The sequence below is a fragment of the Chroicocephalus ridibundus genome, chromosome 14, assembly GCF_963924245.1.
Source record: "Chroicocephalus ridibundus chromosome 14, bChrRid1.1, whole genome shotgun sequence".
In the NCBI taxonomy this organism is placed as follows: Eukaryota; Metazoa; Chordata; class Aves; order Charadriiformes; family Laridae; genus Chroicocephalus; species Chroicocephalus ridibundus.
The window spans coordinates 460,911-477,523 of record NC_086297.1 but is presented as its reverse complement, the minus strand read 5'-3'; the positions used below and the strand labels follow the sequence as shown (position 1 = coordinate 477,523).

General features: G+C 45.5%; 1 protein-coding gene across 1 annotated transcript; it reads left to right on the top strand.

Moving 5' to 3' along the window:
• Positions 1 to 70: 70 nt before the first annotated feature.
• On the top strand, positions 71 to 16,491 carry CRLF3 (cytokine receptor like factor 3). The gene is made up of 8 exons (XM_063352560.1): positions 71 to 360; positions 3,368 to 3,575; positions 5,196 to 5,283; positions 5,742 to 5,919; positions 7,366 to 7,588; positions 8,249 to 8,381; positions 12,457 to 12,569; positions 13,356 to 16,491. The coding sequence occupies exons 1-8, from the start codon at positions 238 to 240 to the stop codon at positions 13,607 to 13,609; spliced, it is 1,320 nt and encodes a 439-aa protein (XP_063208630.1). The 5' UTR covers positions 71 to 237; the 3' UTR covers positions 13,610 to 16,491.
• Positions 16,492 to 16,613: the final 122 nt, after the last annotated feature.

The following is a 16,613-nucleotide window of genomic DNA, read 5'->3' as shown; positions in this document are numbered from 1 at the left end:
CGCGGGCCAGGTCACGTGCCGGGGGGAGCCGCTCCCCGCCGCCCCCGCTTCGCCGCTGCCGGTCGGGTTTTCGCGCCGCGGCGCAGAGAGGGGTGGGGCGCGTGACGTCACGGGGCGGGGCCGGGGCCGCGGGCGCGGGGCCAGTCCCCGCCGCCCTTCCCGCCCCTCCCCGCCGGGCGCCGAGCCCGGACGTGCGGCCCTTCCGGGGGCGAGGCCCGCCCGCCGCCGCGGCTGCCCATGGAGGCCGAGGCCGAGGCGCGGCTCCTCTTGCAGGAGGCTCAGGAGAGCATCGAGGCGGCGCGGAGCTACCGGCGGGAGCTGGAGCAGCGGCTGCGGGGGCTGCAGCAGGCGCGGGAGCAGGTGGGGAGCGGACCGGGCGCTCCGGAGGTGCCCCGGAGGGGGCCGGCGGGCGGGAGGCGGCCGCACGGGGCTCCGGGCGCGGGAGGCGGCCCTCAGCGAGCCTCCCCCGGGGCAGCGGCGGTGCTCGGTCCGCAGCCCTGTCCTTCTGTGTCACAGCTTCTGTGTACCCTCCTAACCCGGGTAGCGCCCTGTCTCGGGTGGGACACGTAAGGATAAGGGGCAACGGCCTTAACCTAAAAGAGGGAAGATTTAGGCTAGATATAAGGAAGAAATTTTTCATGCTGAGGGTGATGAGACACGGTTGCCCAGAGAAGCGAGAGATGCCCCATCCCTGGAAACATTCCAGGTCAGGTTGGATGAGGTTCTGAGCAACATCTAGTTGAAGATGTCCCTGCTCACCGCAGGGGGGTTGGACTAGATTATCTTTAAAGGTCCCTTCCAACCCAAACCATTCTGCGATTCTGTGAAGGGAAAGAGGAGGGTGGAGAAGGAATCCTGCTAGACCTGGAGTTGGGTGATGGTGGTGGTGACCCTTGTGGTTGTCTGCATCTTCAGGGACGTCTGTGTGCTGCCTCTGTAAGTGCTGCAGATGGAGGATTTGGGAATGGATGGATATAGAAGTATCAGGAAGGAAGGAAGGGGTGTGAGTTGAAGTCTGTTACTGAACTGAACCTGTTTTTTCTGGGATGATAGGAAGGTTTCGTAGGCAAGAATAAAGACTTGTCTGGACAGGGTGCTAGGCCGCCTTGTCCAGACTGTGCTTTTGCTAAGAAAGGTTGGACTAGAAGTTCCTTGAGGTCACTTCCAACCTGGTATTCTATGATTCTAGCATGATTCTATGTCTAAAGGAACTACATTTTCTAAAGCAGTTGGGATGCTAAATCTTATTTTATAGGAAGCATTGTGCCTGTCTCCTTGCCATCGCATCTAAAAGATTCCTGCCTAGGCAAGTTGCTCTTTGGTTGCTGTCCTGAACTCTGCTGTGCCCATGCACCAACCTCTGTGGGTCACGTACTCTGTGGGTCACGTAGAAGTGTTGCCAGCGTTCCAGGTTAGCTGGTTTTTCTGCAGCTGTGCACTGAAGCCAGAGGAGAGTTTTCATTGGGACTAATAACCCACCCACTCTGTGCTGAAGATGCATGATAACGTATGCAAATGCGGGCAGGGTGATTGTGGAGAGCCAGCGAAGGATTGGCTTCTCTGCTAAGACATCTTCTAAGCATTTTAGCTTTTGCAGCCTAGAACCAATGCCTTACTATCTTTGATTCAGCTCTGCAAGGCGTAAATAAAGTAAACATCAAACTCAGAAACTGTTTCCATGGTGACCTGATTGAGTCTCTGAAGCAGATTCCATTAGCATAGAAACCTGCTATAAATCTGCTAGGTTAGTGTCCTGCTACTGAGCGAATGTAGGCGATCACTGGGCATTAAATTAGTCATCTTCAGAACCGCAAGCTACTTATGAAAATGAATTGTTCATGACTGTCTTTAATCCAAACCTTGTCATCTCAGAGTGTTGCCTCGTATCTCAAAATGCATGGAGGGGGAGCTGGTTTGTCTTTCTGAGTGTTTCATTAGCTTACCTACCTTTCCTTTTCCCCTCTGGGGGAATTTCTTTGCTTGTGTGCTTGTTTCTGTTTTCTCTCTTTCCATCTTTAGTACCACATGCTATTTTGTCCACAGAGAATCAGGCACACCACACACATCCAAGGATTCCCTGTGTCCAGAAGTGCTGAGTGTCTTAGACTGGGGTCCAGATTGCGGAAGCTTTATTATTTGGAGACTGGTGGGCCGATGTGGTAGGAAAAGCGCTTTAGATCACTTGCGTTGCATCTTTTTTTTTTTTGGACCAGTGGGACACGATTTTCGACAAGCTTCACGCAGCTCTGTATGTTCAGGGACTTGCATTTCCTCTTCTGCGTAGCTGGTAGCACCTGCAGTTCTGAGGCCGAATTGTTGGGTTTGTATCTGCGTGTAATGGAGGTAATGGGCTTCGAGAAGTGACTGTTCTGTCTTCCTCCGCCCCACCCCTTCACAAAGCTAAATACTTCCTTTTTTTTTCTCAAGCGATGAAATAACAAGAGAAGGGAAACCGAGCTGTGCAGCAGCTGCAGAGGTTCATGAATATTACTTAAAGAGGAAATTTATTTTACCTAACCAGAGAACTTCCTGTGTTGGTTGTCTGTACTTATAAAGATCTAGAAATTACGTGTAAGGCCCCATGTGCATGTTGCAGTGTTTCCTTGTTTGTGTGACTTAGAAAAGTTGTCCGTAGGGAGATGTTTAGTTCTGACTTCTGCATCTTTAGCTCAGGGATGTTCAAATGTGGTTTCTTCCCTAAAAGTCAGATTCAGCAAGTTTGCAAGCATTTTAATAAGCACTTGTAGAACCTTCTGTGGTCTAGTTCTTCCAGAATCAAAACAGAGTTGCTGTTCGCCCTGTAACCCTGCAGCACAGACAAATCAAAGGTGGCTATTTGAAAAAAAAAATAATAAAAGAAAGCAGCTTTACAAGGATTTAAAAAATTCAGTGAAGTGGTAGGGCCTGGCAAAAGTGCTTCTAGATAGTCTTCTAAAAGTCCGATACCCTCTTCTTTCCAGTGAGGATTACTGTATAGGATGACAGAGTTGTGTTTGAACAGGATTGCAGCAGTTTTGAGGGGTGGCAGGGAGAAGACCTACAGAGCATTTGGTCTTTTCTGACAAGAAAAATTCCATGATTGAAGTACATGTAACCCAGTTTGTATTTAGCTCCAGCCTCAGAGGTTATCTAGATTTGCCTAGTTAAAATGCTCTTCCCCTTGTCCAGGCTAGTTTCTTTGCCTCCTTCCCTGCTGTATGTGTGCTAAAACCACTAGTTTGTTACCTGCCAATGGTCCTTTTATTTAAAGGTGACTTTACAGACAGCTTTTCCCCAGCAGATGCAGATGAGGTGGTTCAGAAAAATAAAAGATGCGCGTGGCCTTTGCCTTTATCCTGACTCCTTCTTTCCTGTTACCTGAATTTAGATCAGAGAAAGTGCAACATTGACCAGAGATGTGCTTGAGCAACATTTTAATGATTTGAAAGGGACCCTGAAGAAGCTGTTGGATGAGCGACTGATGTCACTGCTGCAGGAAGTGGATGCCATAGAGCAAGAGAGCATCAAACCCTTGGATGAATGCCAGAAGCTAATAGAGCACGGAGTCAGTACAGCCGATGATCTGCTCCGGGACGGTAAGGCAGGACCTGATCTTAAGACTTAGCTCTACCTACCAGCATGTCTTCTCTGGAAGACTGAAACGTTCCTGTTACAATCAGCATGTTTGGCTTGTTTTGGACTTCTCTCAAACCAAATGTTGAGTACCATGTTGGGTACCATAATAATAAAATCTCTCCGTTGGTTGAAGAAAGTTATTTGCGTCTTAATGGGATAGCCGCTGAAGTAAACAAATTATCATTCCTGTTAAGTGTGATTATGCTCAATATTGATGGAATGGCCACTGTATTGGAAAAATTGCTCCATAAACTTTGAGGGTGGGGCAGACAAAAATAGAAATGTGGAATATTACTGTAAGGGCCAGTTTGCACCCTACTGATGCTAAATATCTAGCCAGAAAGGAATGTCACTCTTGACTGTTTTCCCCACACTGGAGAACCTACGGGGAGCGTGTCTGAGCCATGAGTATGTTGGCAGTTTCCTTGCATTGTTCTCATGTCTCAACTTTAACTTTCTTTCAACGTGATCTCAGTTTTGTGAACTAAAGTGCTTGAGCAGCCTCCCACGGGCAGGAGACGTACCAGCTTCCACTCAGGCCTGAGCTTTGCGCTTAAGGAACCGTGCTGGCTTGGGAGCTCTATGGCTCCTGCTCACAGGAAGAATGGCAATATTTAAGAATTAATTTGTTGGGATTTTTTTCTAGCGCCACGACCTCTGGTAGTGGTTGGTAGTCACCCTGTTTTGATTTTACCTCTCAAGTTACTGGATCACAGGATGGTGGCAAAGATTGCCGGTGTTTTATACGAGTTTCTATCAGATCCCATGAGAACCTGACTAGCTGCGTGCATCCTCTCCCCTGAGTCACCATTCCCTCTGCAGCAGTATGAGCATTGCCAAGTCATGTCGTCAAAATGAGCAGACGTTGCCTCTGAGTCAGAAAGGAGTTAAGCTTCCATGGTTATTAAATCTCCTGCTGCCAATTGTGACGTGTGCTTTTCTTTAGAGATTTGTAACATTTGTAATCCTCCATTTGGAGAAAGACTGAGCTTGCTTATGTTGTAAATTACCATCAAGTCATCAGATAAGAGAATGGAGCATACATCTGTGTAAGCTGAAGTGTGGGACGCTACTTTATATGGAAAGCTTATGAAAAGATTTCTATTTATCTCCATGCTTTAATGCATGGATTATTTCCTTCATTATGACAATAGTTACCATTTAGATTGTAGCAAACAGAACAATGGTTGAAATTACTGTTTGCTTTTAAGCTCCTGCTTTTTAATTTTCTGCTCAGTGAAGGTGCGTTGCTTTTTTCTTCCTTTAAAGCAGGTGGAGGAAGGGATTAATGATCCTGACTTCTGGCATCTGACCCCAGTTCTGCTACTGTCTGAGACCTGAGGCAGATTATTACATCTGTTATGGGTGTGCCTACAGGAAGCTTTGAGAGTTTCAAAAGCTGCCAGATAAGCTTTATGTTGTTAACTATAATTGTATTTTCTATGTAAGAGTCTAGTAAAAGTGCTGAGAATGCTTCGTATTTAATTGGTTGTTTGTGTCAGAACTGGTTCTTCTTTCAAGCAAGGAATGCCTTTCTTGGACGTTTTCTCATGAGGAATATTTTTACCGTTTGATTCCAGGAGAGAGTGCAGTCCGTGGAGATGTGGGACAACGGAACGAGAAACTGTGCAGCTTTACAAAAAAAGCTTTACACATTCAGCTGGATAGGTAAGACACTGACACGCTGAGGAGATCTGAGGCAGTGGCACGTGTGCTTTTCTTTATAGGACATCTTTTCTCTTTGAAACAAAAGCCTTCCGCTCTGTTGCCTTAAAAGATTCTTTTGAGGTGTTGCTGTCCTGTTTGTTTCACAGACTTTCACTGGTGCTGGCAGTCGCAGAATGGAGTCATTTTCAACCTCCATATGTTCGGTAGAGTTATAGGCTGTTTATTTGTGAATGATGGAACCACTCCTTGTGGAACAGCCTGTATTTGAGAGTATTTACTGAGAAACAGTCTGGTTAGGGCTGAAATACAATGTTTTCTGAGTCTTTTAAGTTTGAAATGCACATGCCAATTTCTGCATCTGTTCTCTCTTTGCAAATCTGCACACATTCAAGTGTGTGGACAAAATATGGATCTGTAGAAGCTGGCCCTTTTCATTACAGCAAACTTTCCTTTCTCAGCTTACCAGAAGTGCCCTCCTTGGTTGACGTGCCTTGTTTATCTGCCCAGTTGGATGACTGCCTTCTTACTATATTGAAAAATCAAATATTCAGCCATGGAACTGTGGCATCTCGCCCACCTGTACAGCTAGAGGAGTTCGTTGAAAAGCCTGGAGGTATTTTAGTCCGATGGTGTAAGGTGGGTAAAACATCCTGGGTGAAAATCATTCAGACTTCAGTTTTCTTGAAAGAAACTGAAAAAGCCACTTCCATTCTGGATTCTCGACAGCCACCAAAGGAATAGTCCACTCCAGTGTATCGTTAGAAGAGATTTTTACGGCAATGGCTTCATCTAGTGATGTTGTGGTTGGCGCTGGGGTTTGTGTCTGCCTGGCAGTGGCACTTGTGTGTTAGACTCTTGCTGTGGGACTCTGCTGCTCCCATCTGCAGGTAGAAAGGGCCGACACGCTAATGCACCTTTGCCTCGCAGTCTCCTTCCCGGGGTGTGGGAGCGTCGGGGGCTCAGCTGGAAACACTGCTACCCCTGCTTCAGCACGGGCCAGGTCCTGCGCCAGCAGGAAACACCTCCTTCACATACCCTTCCCACTAAACAAATGAATAGCAGAGAGAAGTCCATCTGCAATGCTGTTGGTCAAACAAGACCAAGAAATCCTGGGGTGTGTGTTTCTGACAGAGATGATTTGCACGTAGCCATTTGTGGTTTGTTTGTGTGGCAATGACAGCCGAACGCTCTCAGTGAGACTGAACTTCATTGCTGGGGTGATGCTGCTGTTCCCTTTGAAGACGTTTAGCGGATGCAGGCTGAGGCTGAACCTGTTCTGTTACGCTGTTACCCCTAAACATGTCTGTGTTCTTAGGGAGATGCAGTGGATAGAACGAGAAAATATTCTAGTATTGGCATTAGCTAGTCAAGCAGCCTTTCTCTTCAATACACAAAACCTGTTTTTGAGTAAACCACCGCTGTGCTCTGATGTGGTTTAGTTGTTGTTAGACAGTTCTACGCTCCTTGCCAGATTTAAACAAACTTTTGTTGTTCTAGCAACAGCCAGCCATTGATCAGCCGTCCTTACCTTCTGGGTGTGGATTCAGATTATAAAACTATAGGCGCTATTGTCACCTGTGGCCTGATTTTCTGGGCTATAGAGGAGTTCCCTGAATTTGGTCATGCCTGAGGGATAGTGAAGTTTTTGGGGGGTGTAGGAGGGGAACTCTTTTGACTTAGAGAGGTCAAAGAATTGGAAATCATTCCCTGGAGCAGTTTATGATGGGTAATAGTGACTTTCCCTTGCTGTTAAAAATTGGCACTGAATTTCTTCTGCAGATCTGTTTTTAGCTTTTGGCTGAAGAATCTTGTTATACCTCTGCTAGATTGAAGAGCCTTCTGTTAAATATTTCTTCTTCTATAGATACTTTTAAACTGTGATCGAGCCATTCTTACACTACTTTTGTATTGGTTGCTTCAGACACTGATATTATTTTCTGTAAGGTATGCTTTCTGCTCTTTACCTTGAGACTCTGAATCGCCTTTGATGGCAGCCTGCAGTACTACCCTAGTATGTGCTGCTTCAGAGGTGAAGGGAAAAAAAGAGGGGGTCCTTTATTAATGCAGTGACTGTTTCTCTAGGTGGATGATGACTTCATACCACAGGATTACAGACTACAATATCGTAAGAGTACTGCTAGTCACTTTGAAGATGTGTATGTCGGCTCTGAGACAGAGTTCATTGTGCTGCACATTGATCCTAACGTTGATTACCAGTTCAGAGTCTGTGCCCGAGGAGATGGACGGCAAGAATGGAGTCCATGGAGTGTTCCTCAGTTTGGCTGTACCACGCTCGTTCCCCATGGTACTGTTGTGTTGCTGTTCATTTTCAGCCTGTGTCCTCAGTGCACTCCTGAAGGTCTATGGCTGAATGACTTACGGAGCTGCTTTTTGTATGATGATGGGGCGTCCTTAGCTGTGCTGTATGTGTGTAATGTGTGATGAACTAGCCTTTCAGCCTAGAATTTATTCTTTGCTTCATGGTGTGAGTGGTAGTTAGCGATCCTTTCCCGCAGGTACTCACTGCTTAGCCTTGAAAGCATCCGTGACTCAGAAGTGAGGCATTTTTTCCCTCACCCCTACCTAAGCATTGTTTAATGACCTACAGTCACGTAACAAGCTCTTATACTGGAGAAAGAAAAAACGAAATTTTTGCTGCACTTGCAAATTTTTAAGGGCAGTGGGTCATGAAGGTTTTGCTTTGCCTACAAAATGACTTTGCAGGGATCATAGCAAAGAGTGAAATTCTGGTGAACCCTGCGAGCTGGGAAGTATTTTTTGTAATTGCAAACGATATGAAAAATAAATCTCTCCAGCAGAAGGCGGCAAAGCCAGCCCCTGTTCTTTACAGAGCTTAAGCTTCATATAAGGGAAAGTGAGTGGACGTTGTGACTGACTTTACTTTGCACGGAGAGCTGGTGAAGTTGAGGTTCATGCTGCTTTTTTATTTTTTCTTTCTTTGAAGAATGGACAACGGGTTTGGAGGGTTACAGCTTGAGCAGTCGAAGAAACATAGCACTTCGAAATGATTCTCAGTCATGCGGTGTGCTCTACTCCAAAGCTCCTACATATTTCTGTGGGCAAACATTAACATTCAGGCAAGTACTTTCTGGGCAGCTGTTCTCTGATCCCTCTCCTGCAAACCAAGCTTCTTTCTCTAGTCCCTTATTGGCATGTAAACCTGGGTCAGGATGCGTGTCTGAGTTTTACATCAGCTCAGCCCCAGTCAAGGTAGCATGTCTGTGCGAAGTCTGAACTTCCTTCTCTTTACTTCTACTTGCTGGCTCTTTAGGAAAAAACCTGATGTTTTTGTAGGACCTGCAGCCATCTGAAACAGAGACAAGAGCGAACTCCTGGGGGGTGGTGAAATATAGCCTGTGCTGAGCAAACCTGTGGAAATTGGAACTTCCTGGAGTTTTGTAGCAGCTGTTAATGGCTGGTCAGACGCCAGCGGAGGCTCGCTACCTATTTTTTTCAACCTTGGGCCAGGGGGTGCTTTCCCTCCCAGACTACCCACACGCTTTGATTACTTTGTACACAAAAACACTGTATGTGCTGCTGGGACAGGTAAGAATGGCAGTCTGGCACTGATGTCTTGAACAGCTGACATAATTAGTGGTGATCAGGCTACTACTTGAAACTTGCATTAGAAACGCTCAAGTGGAGAAGGGATCTTGTGAAATTCAAGCTTTTCATTTGACACAGAATGTGATTAAAAACCTTGGCAGCTTTGCTGCCTGTAGTCGTGTCCCTGCGATGATGCTGTTTAACGGAGTATGAGGAGCTTCCTTATGGATATGTCAGTTGTAATTACAGACCTCAGAGGCTCTGAAGCTTTATTCCATCTTTCCTTGGTTAAATAAAACTACTTGCTGAACAGTAGGCAATCCCCAGAGGCAATTTAAGGGAGTTTTTCATGTCATTTTTGTAACTCATTCCATGGTGTTTCATTTCTCCCTTCCTGATAATGAATTATCTTAACTTCAGATGGTTGTAGTCTGAGGATGTATTCAGTTGCCCTGTCTGAGATGAGATAAAAAGATCTCAAGCTTTCATTTGAAATCTGTTGCTAGATTTAACGTCTCTTGGCTCAGAAATGCCCGTGAAATTAAAGGCAGAACTTTGAGGTTTCCCTTGGTTCTCTTTCAGACCAATGCCTTTTATCTTTTTTTATTGGTAACACATGAAAAGCTTTTGCTTGACATTTTGGTAATGTGGACTCCTCTCCAAGAGGAGATTGTTTCAGGATGGCAGAGCACTAACAAGCATGTGTCCACAAGAACTATAATGGCACAAATCTTAAGATTGAAGACAACCTCAAAAATCATTTTGTTCCTCTTCCAAGGTCCAAGAGTTGCTTCCTGTTTGAAAGTGTGTGAGATTTTTCTGAGCAGGGAGACGTAGCACTTGGCTCCTGGCTTTCTCCATCTGTTGAAACAAAACTATATTCACAAGGGGATAAGTGGCTTTGCAGAGCAAGACAAATAAGCAAGGTTCACATTACAGATGTTTGTGAAGCAGCTTCGTATTCTTTTGTGTTCAGGACACAGGAATACCTACCTCATCAGTGAAAAGTGAAGCTGGGGTAAATACAATGCTTTATATTTGCTTTTTAACGATGGACTGCTTTAGTTACCTCTGAGGTGAGGCGTTTGGACAAGTTGTAGGAGAACATCGCTGCTTTAAGTCAGGACTCCTCCTGTTTCTTTGCAGCCTTCAGGGAGCCGCCCATTGGGAAAGGGAAGGTTTCCCTGCACACCCCGCTCTGCGGCTGTCTCTAAAGCTTTTGCTTGCCGTGGGAGGCCACAGGCAGTCCAGCCAGGCTGGTGGGTTGGGATCATCCAGCAGACGCCCTGTGAAGCTCATCCTGACTCCGTCAGGAGCCCACCACAATGCTCCTGACAGCTCATACAGAGGAAGCGCATGCGATCGCCCACAGATCTGCTTCTCTCTGCTCTGAGACAGATGGAAACTGGCAGTGGTTGAACTGGTTTGGTGTCTGTAGGCTGCAGGGGCAGGTTTTTGCCTCTGCTGCATTGGAAGTGGCGAGAAGGGATTCAAAACAGTGTCCCACTGAGCATTCTTCCTACCATGTATTCTGTGCCCTTTTTAAAATTTTAAGTCCCAGGAATGATAGGAGCTCGAGAAAACTTTGTTAATGTGATAGGAAAAATCAGCCTAGTAAAGCGAAGCTTAGGAGATTGTGCAGTGATGCTCTGTGCTGTACTTGGGCTGGTTATTAATTGCTGAAAAATGAAACCCCAGGAAGGAAAGGAATGGTGATCTATACCAGATCCTGGCCTTCTTCCCCATGCAGCAGAGAGGAGGAAGGCCACTGCAGAGTCACAGGTTGGCTGTTGTCTTGGGCACTCGGGTTGTGCTTCCTCGTTACGGTGCGAGGAGGGTTTGGCTCTTCCCTCGTGTGTGCCAGGGTGCAGCCCAGCCCGCTCCCCCACCTAAGGGCAGCGGTGCAGGAGGGCAGCCCTGGTGCTGGCTGTGATGGATACAGGGGTGCGCCACGAAAAACGCGGCCTCGGCCTGGATTTAGCATGGATGCCGCTGGGAGCGCTGGACCTCAAACGTTCAGCTGGTCCCAGTCTAACTCCGGTGTGAAGGCTCCATCACTCCTCCCTCTGGGTAGTCCCTGCCCTGGTACTTGTGTGGTGGGCTTTTTCTTCCTGCTGCTGTTGGTCCAGGTGACCTTGACCTGTATAAATGAGCCAGCAAGTGTGATGTGATAGAATTCCTACTTTTTAATGGGTTTTTAATTATGCATTTTTGGTAATTTTTGTGACTGTACACTTATTTCCAATGCAAAACTCAAGAAGGGCTCCCTTAACTAGGCATGGAATGAATTAATGTTACCGAAGCACAAAGGCTTTACCTCCCAAGTTTACAGATAAATACTTGTTTATAAAGCTTCACTGGTAACACAGACAGAGTTTAAAATCTAAAGTAGAGTACCAAAATGAACTTGAAATCTCATTTAAAGTTGTTTTGGGAAAACATGGTGGATCACTTCCAAGTTAAAAGCTTCTTAGATATTTAAATATTAAATTTTTTGTTGTTGTTTTGCTTTACAGTACAAAGCTTTTGCTATCTTAGTGATGTTCCCAGGGGACTGAGAAACCTAATGGAGTGCAAAAGTAAAACATGGTTCCAATTTTATCTTCCCTGTTTGTCTAGAAAGAGTTAACCCATTGTGCACCAGTCTACTGCCCAGTTTAATTTCCAGTTCTTAAAAGCTTCCGCTGAAGTTTTTCTGGTTTTTGGCAACAGCCATGTATCCATGCTGCTCTTTCTCTCAAGCTGTAATGAAAATAACCACTGGTTTACTTTCTAGAAAAGACCATCTCAGTTTCCTGAGGCTTTGAGAGATAGCAGTACGAGAGGAAGGATTATAAATACAGAGGAGCCCCTCAGCGTACAAACTGTACAGCCTCGCTCAGCTGCTGGGCCCAAAGGGAACTGCATCCCAGGGCATTTGCACAACTTATTTGCTTTTTCTTCAGAGGTTCTTTCCCAGGACCAAAATCCTGAACGCAGCTGAGCAGAAGCCAGATTGTAAATGCCCTTCTAGATGTTGTTTTTAGTGGCCATTTGCACCAAGCTGATTTAGTGAAAAAACAAAACAAACCCACACGCTCCTCCACACCCAGCAACCCACCACCACCAAAACACATAACCCTTCCCCCCCACCCCTTTATGGCAGAATATAGTGGGGCTCAAAAAAACCCTGGTTTAGTTATGCTTATGAAATACTTGCTGACACTACAGCCGTCTTGCCGTAATACATGATGTTGACCAGTAATCTGGTATAGATGATTGTAGATTGTAGTTTTGCACATATTGGTTGTTTCAGAGAACTGGAAATCACTTCAAAAGACTCTAAGCCGTGGCAGTGGAGAATTCTATTAAATAACAATGAAAGTTCGCTGGAAGCAGATTGATGTTTTGTACAGATTAATAGTTAGCGCATTGGTCAGTGGAGCTGTTGGAAAAGCTGGTTGGACTTCTGGTCATTCTGCAGCGATCTCCCCAAGAGGTTGGATGATTTGTTGAAAGCCCCGGAGCACAGCAGAGAGGTCTGGAATGGCAGGGTGTTGCTGCCTGGATTTCATTGTATGGTTCGATTTAAAGCCTCAGGGTTTGACTTAACTTTTTGCTTGGCAGGATTGAAACCGTGGGACAGCCAGACAGGCGAGACAGCCTCGGAGTGTGTGTGGAGCAGCAGAACGGCTATGATTCTTTGCAGCGGGATAAAGCTGTGTGCATTAGCACAAACGGTGAGTCTGAATCACAGAATTGAAGAATGTGACTTCCCCCCCACCAACACTATAGCCCCTGGTTCTTTATATCCCTGGATCACGTATGAGCAACTTCATCTACCTTTTACATACACACCGATTGTGTAGTTAAAATCTTTGGTGAGATCGCAGGTCACCTTTTGCTGCTTGCACTTACTGCAACCTGTTTGATGTGACAGAAAGGACCGTGGCAGCGTTGCTTTCCACTTCTATTTGCCTGCAAAAAAAATAGATGTAGTATTGGGACAGGGAACTACTGGAGCGAGTCCAGCGTAGGGCAACCAAGATGATTATGGGACTGGAGCACCTCCCTTATGAGGAAAGGCTGAGAGAGCTGGGACTCTTTAGCCTGGAGAAGAGAAGGTTGAGGGGGGACCCGATTAATGTTTACAAGTATCTAAAGGGTGGGTTCAAGGAGGACGGAGCCAGGCTCTTTTCAGTGGTTCCCAGCGACAGGACAAGGGGCAATGGGCACAAGCTGGAACATAGGAAGTTCCGTTCAAATACACGGAAAAACTTCTTCACAGCGAGGGTGACAGAGCACTGGAACAGGCTGCCCAGGGAGGGTGTGGAGTCCCCTTCTCTGGAGATTTTCAAGACCCGCCTGGATGCAGCCCTGAGGGATGTGCTTTAGGCAATCCTGCTCTAGCAGGGGAGTTGGACTAGATGATCTCTAGAGGTCCCTTCCAACTCTGAAGATTCCGTGATTCCATGTTAGCGTGTACAGAAAGTGAGAAATAATGTTTGTTTTCTTGACTGTTTCAGGGGCAGTATTTGTAAATGGAAAAGAGATGACAAACCAACTGCCTGCTGTAACTTCTGGCTCGACTGTGACGTTTGACATGGAAGTTGTGCAGTTGGGCCCTTGCAGCAACGAGGGAGGAAACTTCAAGCTTCGAGTCACCATTAGCTCTAACAACAGGGAAGTCGTCTTTGACTGGGTACTTGATCGGTGCTGTGGCTCTTTGTATTTTGGATGTTCATTTTCATACCCAGGCTGGAAAGTTTTGGTGTTTTAGCAGTGAGTGAAGGGACTTTTGTTCTTGCTACAAAGTGTAATGTTAAATGTGGGTTTCCAGCTGTTTGACATCAACGGTCTGTTAACAAAAACTTGTCTTTATGCTACTTGAACTCCACTATATTGTACTTCCTACTGGATTCATTTCAAAAAATAATTGTGAAACATTGGATCTGTTACTCTGGAAAAAGTTAGAAACAGGCATTTGCGTAGGCAGATTAATTTAAGCAGTCCGTAGGACCTTTCCCTTTTTCCTCCAGACTTGATTTTTGTCAGTATTTCATTGTACTCTAGTCTCAGGGTACGCGTGTTGTGTAGAATTAACTTTGCTTAATGCTGCTGTTCTGTGAAATAAGCCTGAAAACATTTAGGGGGGTGGAGGGGTGGTAACGGACCAAAGTTTCATTTATACCACTCAAAAATGAGCAAAGTATTTAGAGCAGTGACGTCCTGCAACACTTCCTTGTACACAATGCTGCCTTAATAGTATGAATGGAGAGTGGTTCCGCATGCAACAGCCATTTCTTCCATGCACGGTACTGTTCATTCCTCCGGAGCAAGGATGTCTGAGCCAGAATGTCTGTTTTAGGATGTAGCCAGTCTGTTAATGTCTCAATGAAGTGCCTTATTTCCAGATATTTCTTTAAGTGTTTTCTGTGTTGTCACTTGGAATATATTTCCCAGAGTAGCTGCATGGTGATGCTTACACCGGCTTCACATGGATGCTTGTCTCAGACTAGAGCAATACCCAGAGTAGGACAGTTACCTGTATCTGCTCCGAATGTCCTCCCTGGTTACAGTTTAGCCTGTGTCAGACCAAGTCGTAGCATTTCGTACTTCGGCATGACGTGCAGATGGCAGCCGTGACTCCTCACAGAGCCCTTGTAAGGCCCAGAGACAACCTTCTTTCTGTTCTGCGGCAGAGGCAAGGGAAGGGCTGTTCTGCTGTGCGGGATTCCTGAAAGTCCCAGAGATGGGCCCGGGAACGTGTTGCGTTCACCTGCAGTGGCGCAGGTTTGTGGTCGAGGGCACCGATGCAGGCGGGGAGCGCTGCTGGGGACCCACCTTGGGAGACAGCAGCATGGCCAGACCCCACCAGCAGATGTAACCTGTGGCAGTCAAAATGGAGCAATGATGGTAATTTAGCCCTCTCCTCCGTGCGGTAGGATGGGATAAGATAGCATTATGAATCAATTGATTCCTATGAATCAATTGATGAATGAATTCGGAAGTTACGTAAAAAGTTTCCACTATTTCCCCTAAGGAACAACTAAGACTTAGAATGACCTTATCAAAGAGCCTATTCCCGGTCAAAAGATTGCAATACTACTGGATTTAAAGAGTATTTTAAAGTAATGCTCAATGAGGGCCTTAAAAGGGACCTTCTTACCTCAAGTTCAATTAAAATTAAATATATTTTAGCACGTTAGAATATCAATATTTTTATAAAACCTTGACAATCATTCTTCCCTTTTTTCTTCAGTGTCAACATGCTACATTAGCCCTCTATGCTGGCCTCAAAAGCTTAATTTACATTAGGTTAATATTGCCCATACTCACGTTGTCAGAACAAAAAGATTAGCATGCATTTTTTCCCCAAGCATCTGTAATAGGGGGACAGGAATTTCAGAAGAGAATGACAGTTGATATTTATACCATTTACAAGAAAAAAAATTGTGAGTAGATTCAGAGGGACACAAAGAACTTGCACATGGTAGAAGGAGGTTAAGAGGGGAAGTGAGGAAGACGGGACACCTGCAGGTGAGATTATCCAGTGTTAGCAACAAAAAGCCTGCAGTATTCTCAGTTTTTCAAGCTAAACTGTTTCACTGTTAGGGAGTAAAAGAATACTAGCTTATCTTGTACTTTCAGTGTTCCTTTGAATTATCCTGTGAAGAGTATTTTCAATAATCTTTAAACGTTCTTTTCCTGTCTGCTGACAGAGCAGTGCCAGCCCTGATGGGAGCGCGCCCGGCTGCTGCTCCAGCAGCAGCAGACTGAAATCCTGCTCCATTGCCTCGTGCTGGTAATTTTACTTACACACTTCAGGTGTGAGGTAACTACTTGTGAGGTAACTACAAGGTACTACTTGTAACTTAGTACTTTTACCAAATGGAAACGAAAATTGTGAATATCTACACTTGGTGAGGTACCGACGGGTCAGGTACCTTCTCATCTGCTCTTGGAGGGACTTCTCAGACTATTGATTCTGCAGGATATTTACTTACGTATTAGAAATTAAGCTTAAGCCTTTATTCAGGTACTTCCAGAGATGGTGATGCCCTGTCAGTTTGTTCCGAATGCTCACAGAGAGCAGCTTGGGATGACTCTGAAGGGCTGCGAGGGCCCCTGCTGCTCCCCTTGAGAACAGAGCCTGGCCATAGAAGAAATTGGTTTTTTCTGACTTTGGGCTTTAGCTGTATATTGAACAAGGGCAGCTCGCCAATGTTGGGCTGGTGTTTTGGTCTTTTATTGTGTTGGTTTTGGGTTTTTTTAACTTAGCATAAGCCTAGCTGTCCAGATCGCAAATTAGGTACTGTTCAGACACCTCTAGAGCTGCACCTTTTAAACCTGGGAGGGGTGAAGAGTCTCTCGTCTCTTGCCCTGAGTAATTAAGTAACAAAGTATGCAAAGAATCAGAAAAAGCTTGAATTAAAAAGGTTGAAATTCTGTTCTTCCACAGCCAAGTTCAGGTAGGCAGAAAACTTGACACAATTTTTCACCTCTGGGTATCGGAGCCTTGCAAGAACAAGTGGTACCTGCTTATGAAATCCAACCCTGAAAGTTTTCTTCAACTAGTACATTCACTTACCTCAACTAAGACTTATGTGTCAAGTGAAATTTGAATTTTTTTTTTAAATAAAGTTTTATCCCTTAACTGCGTATGGTCTAGTAAATTATTTTTTGGGGCGTAAAGCTGGGCACCATGGCATTCTTTAACAAGAACATAAAAATGTATTGTGTAGCACTGCAGCCATCCTTAAGAGCATCTGCCTCTTTTTTAA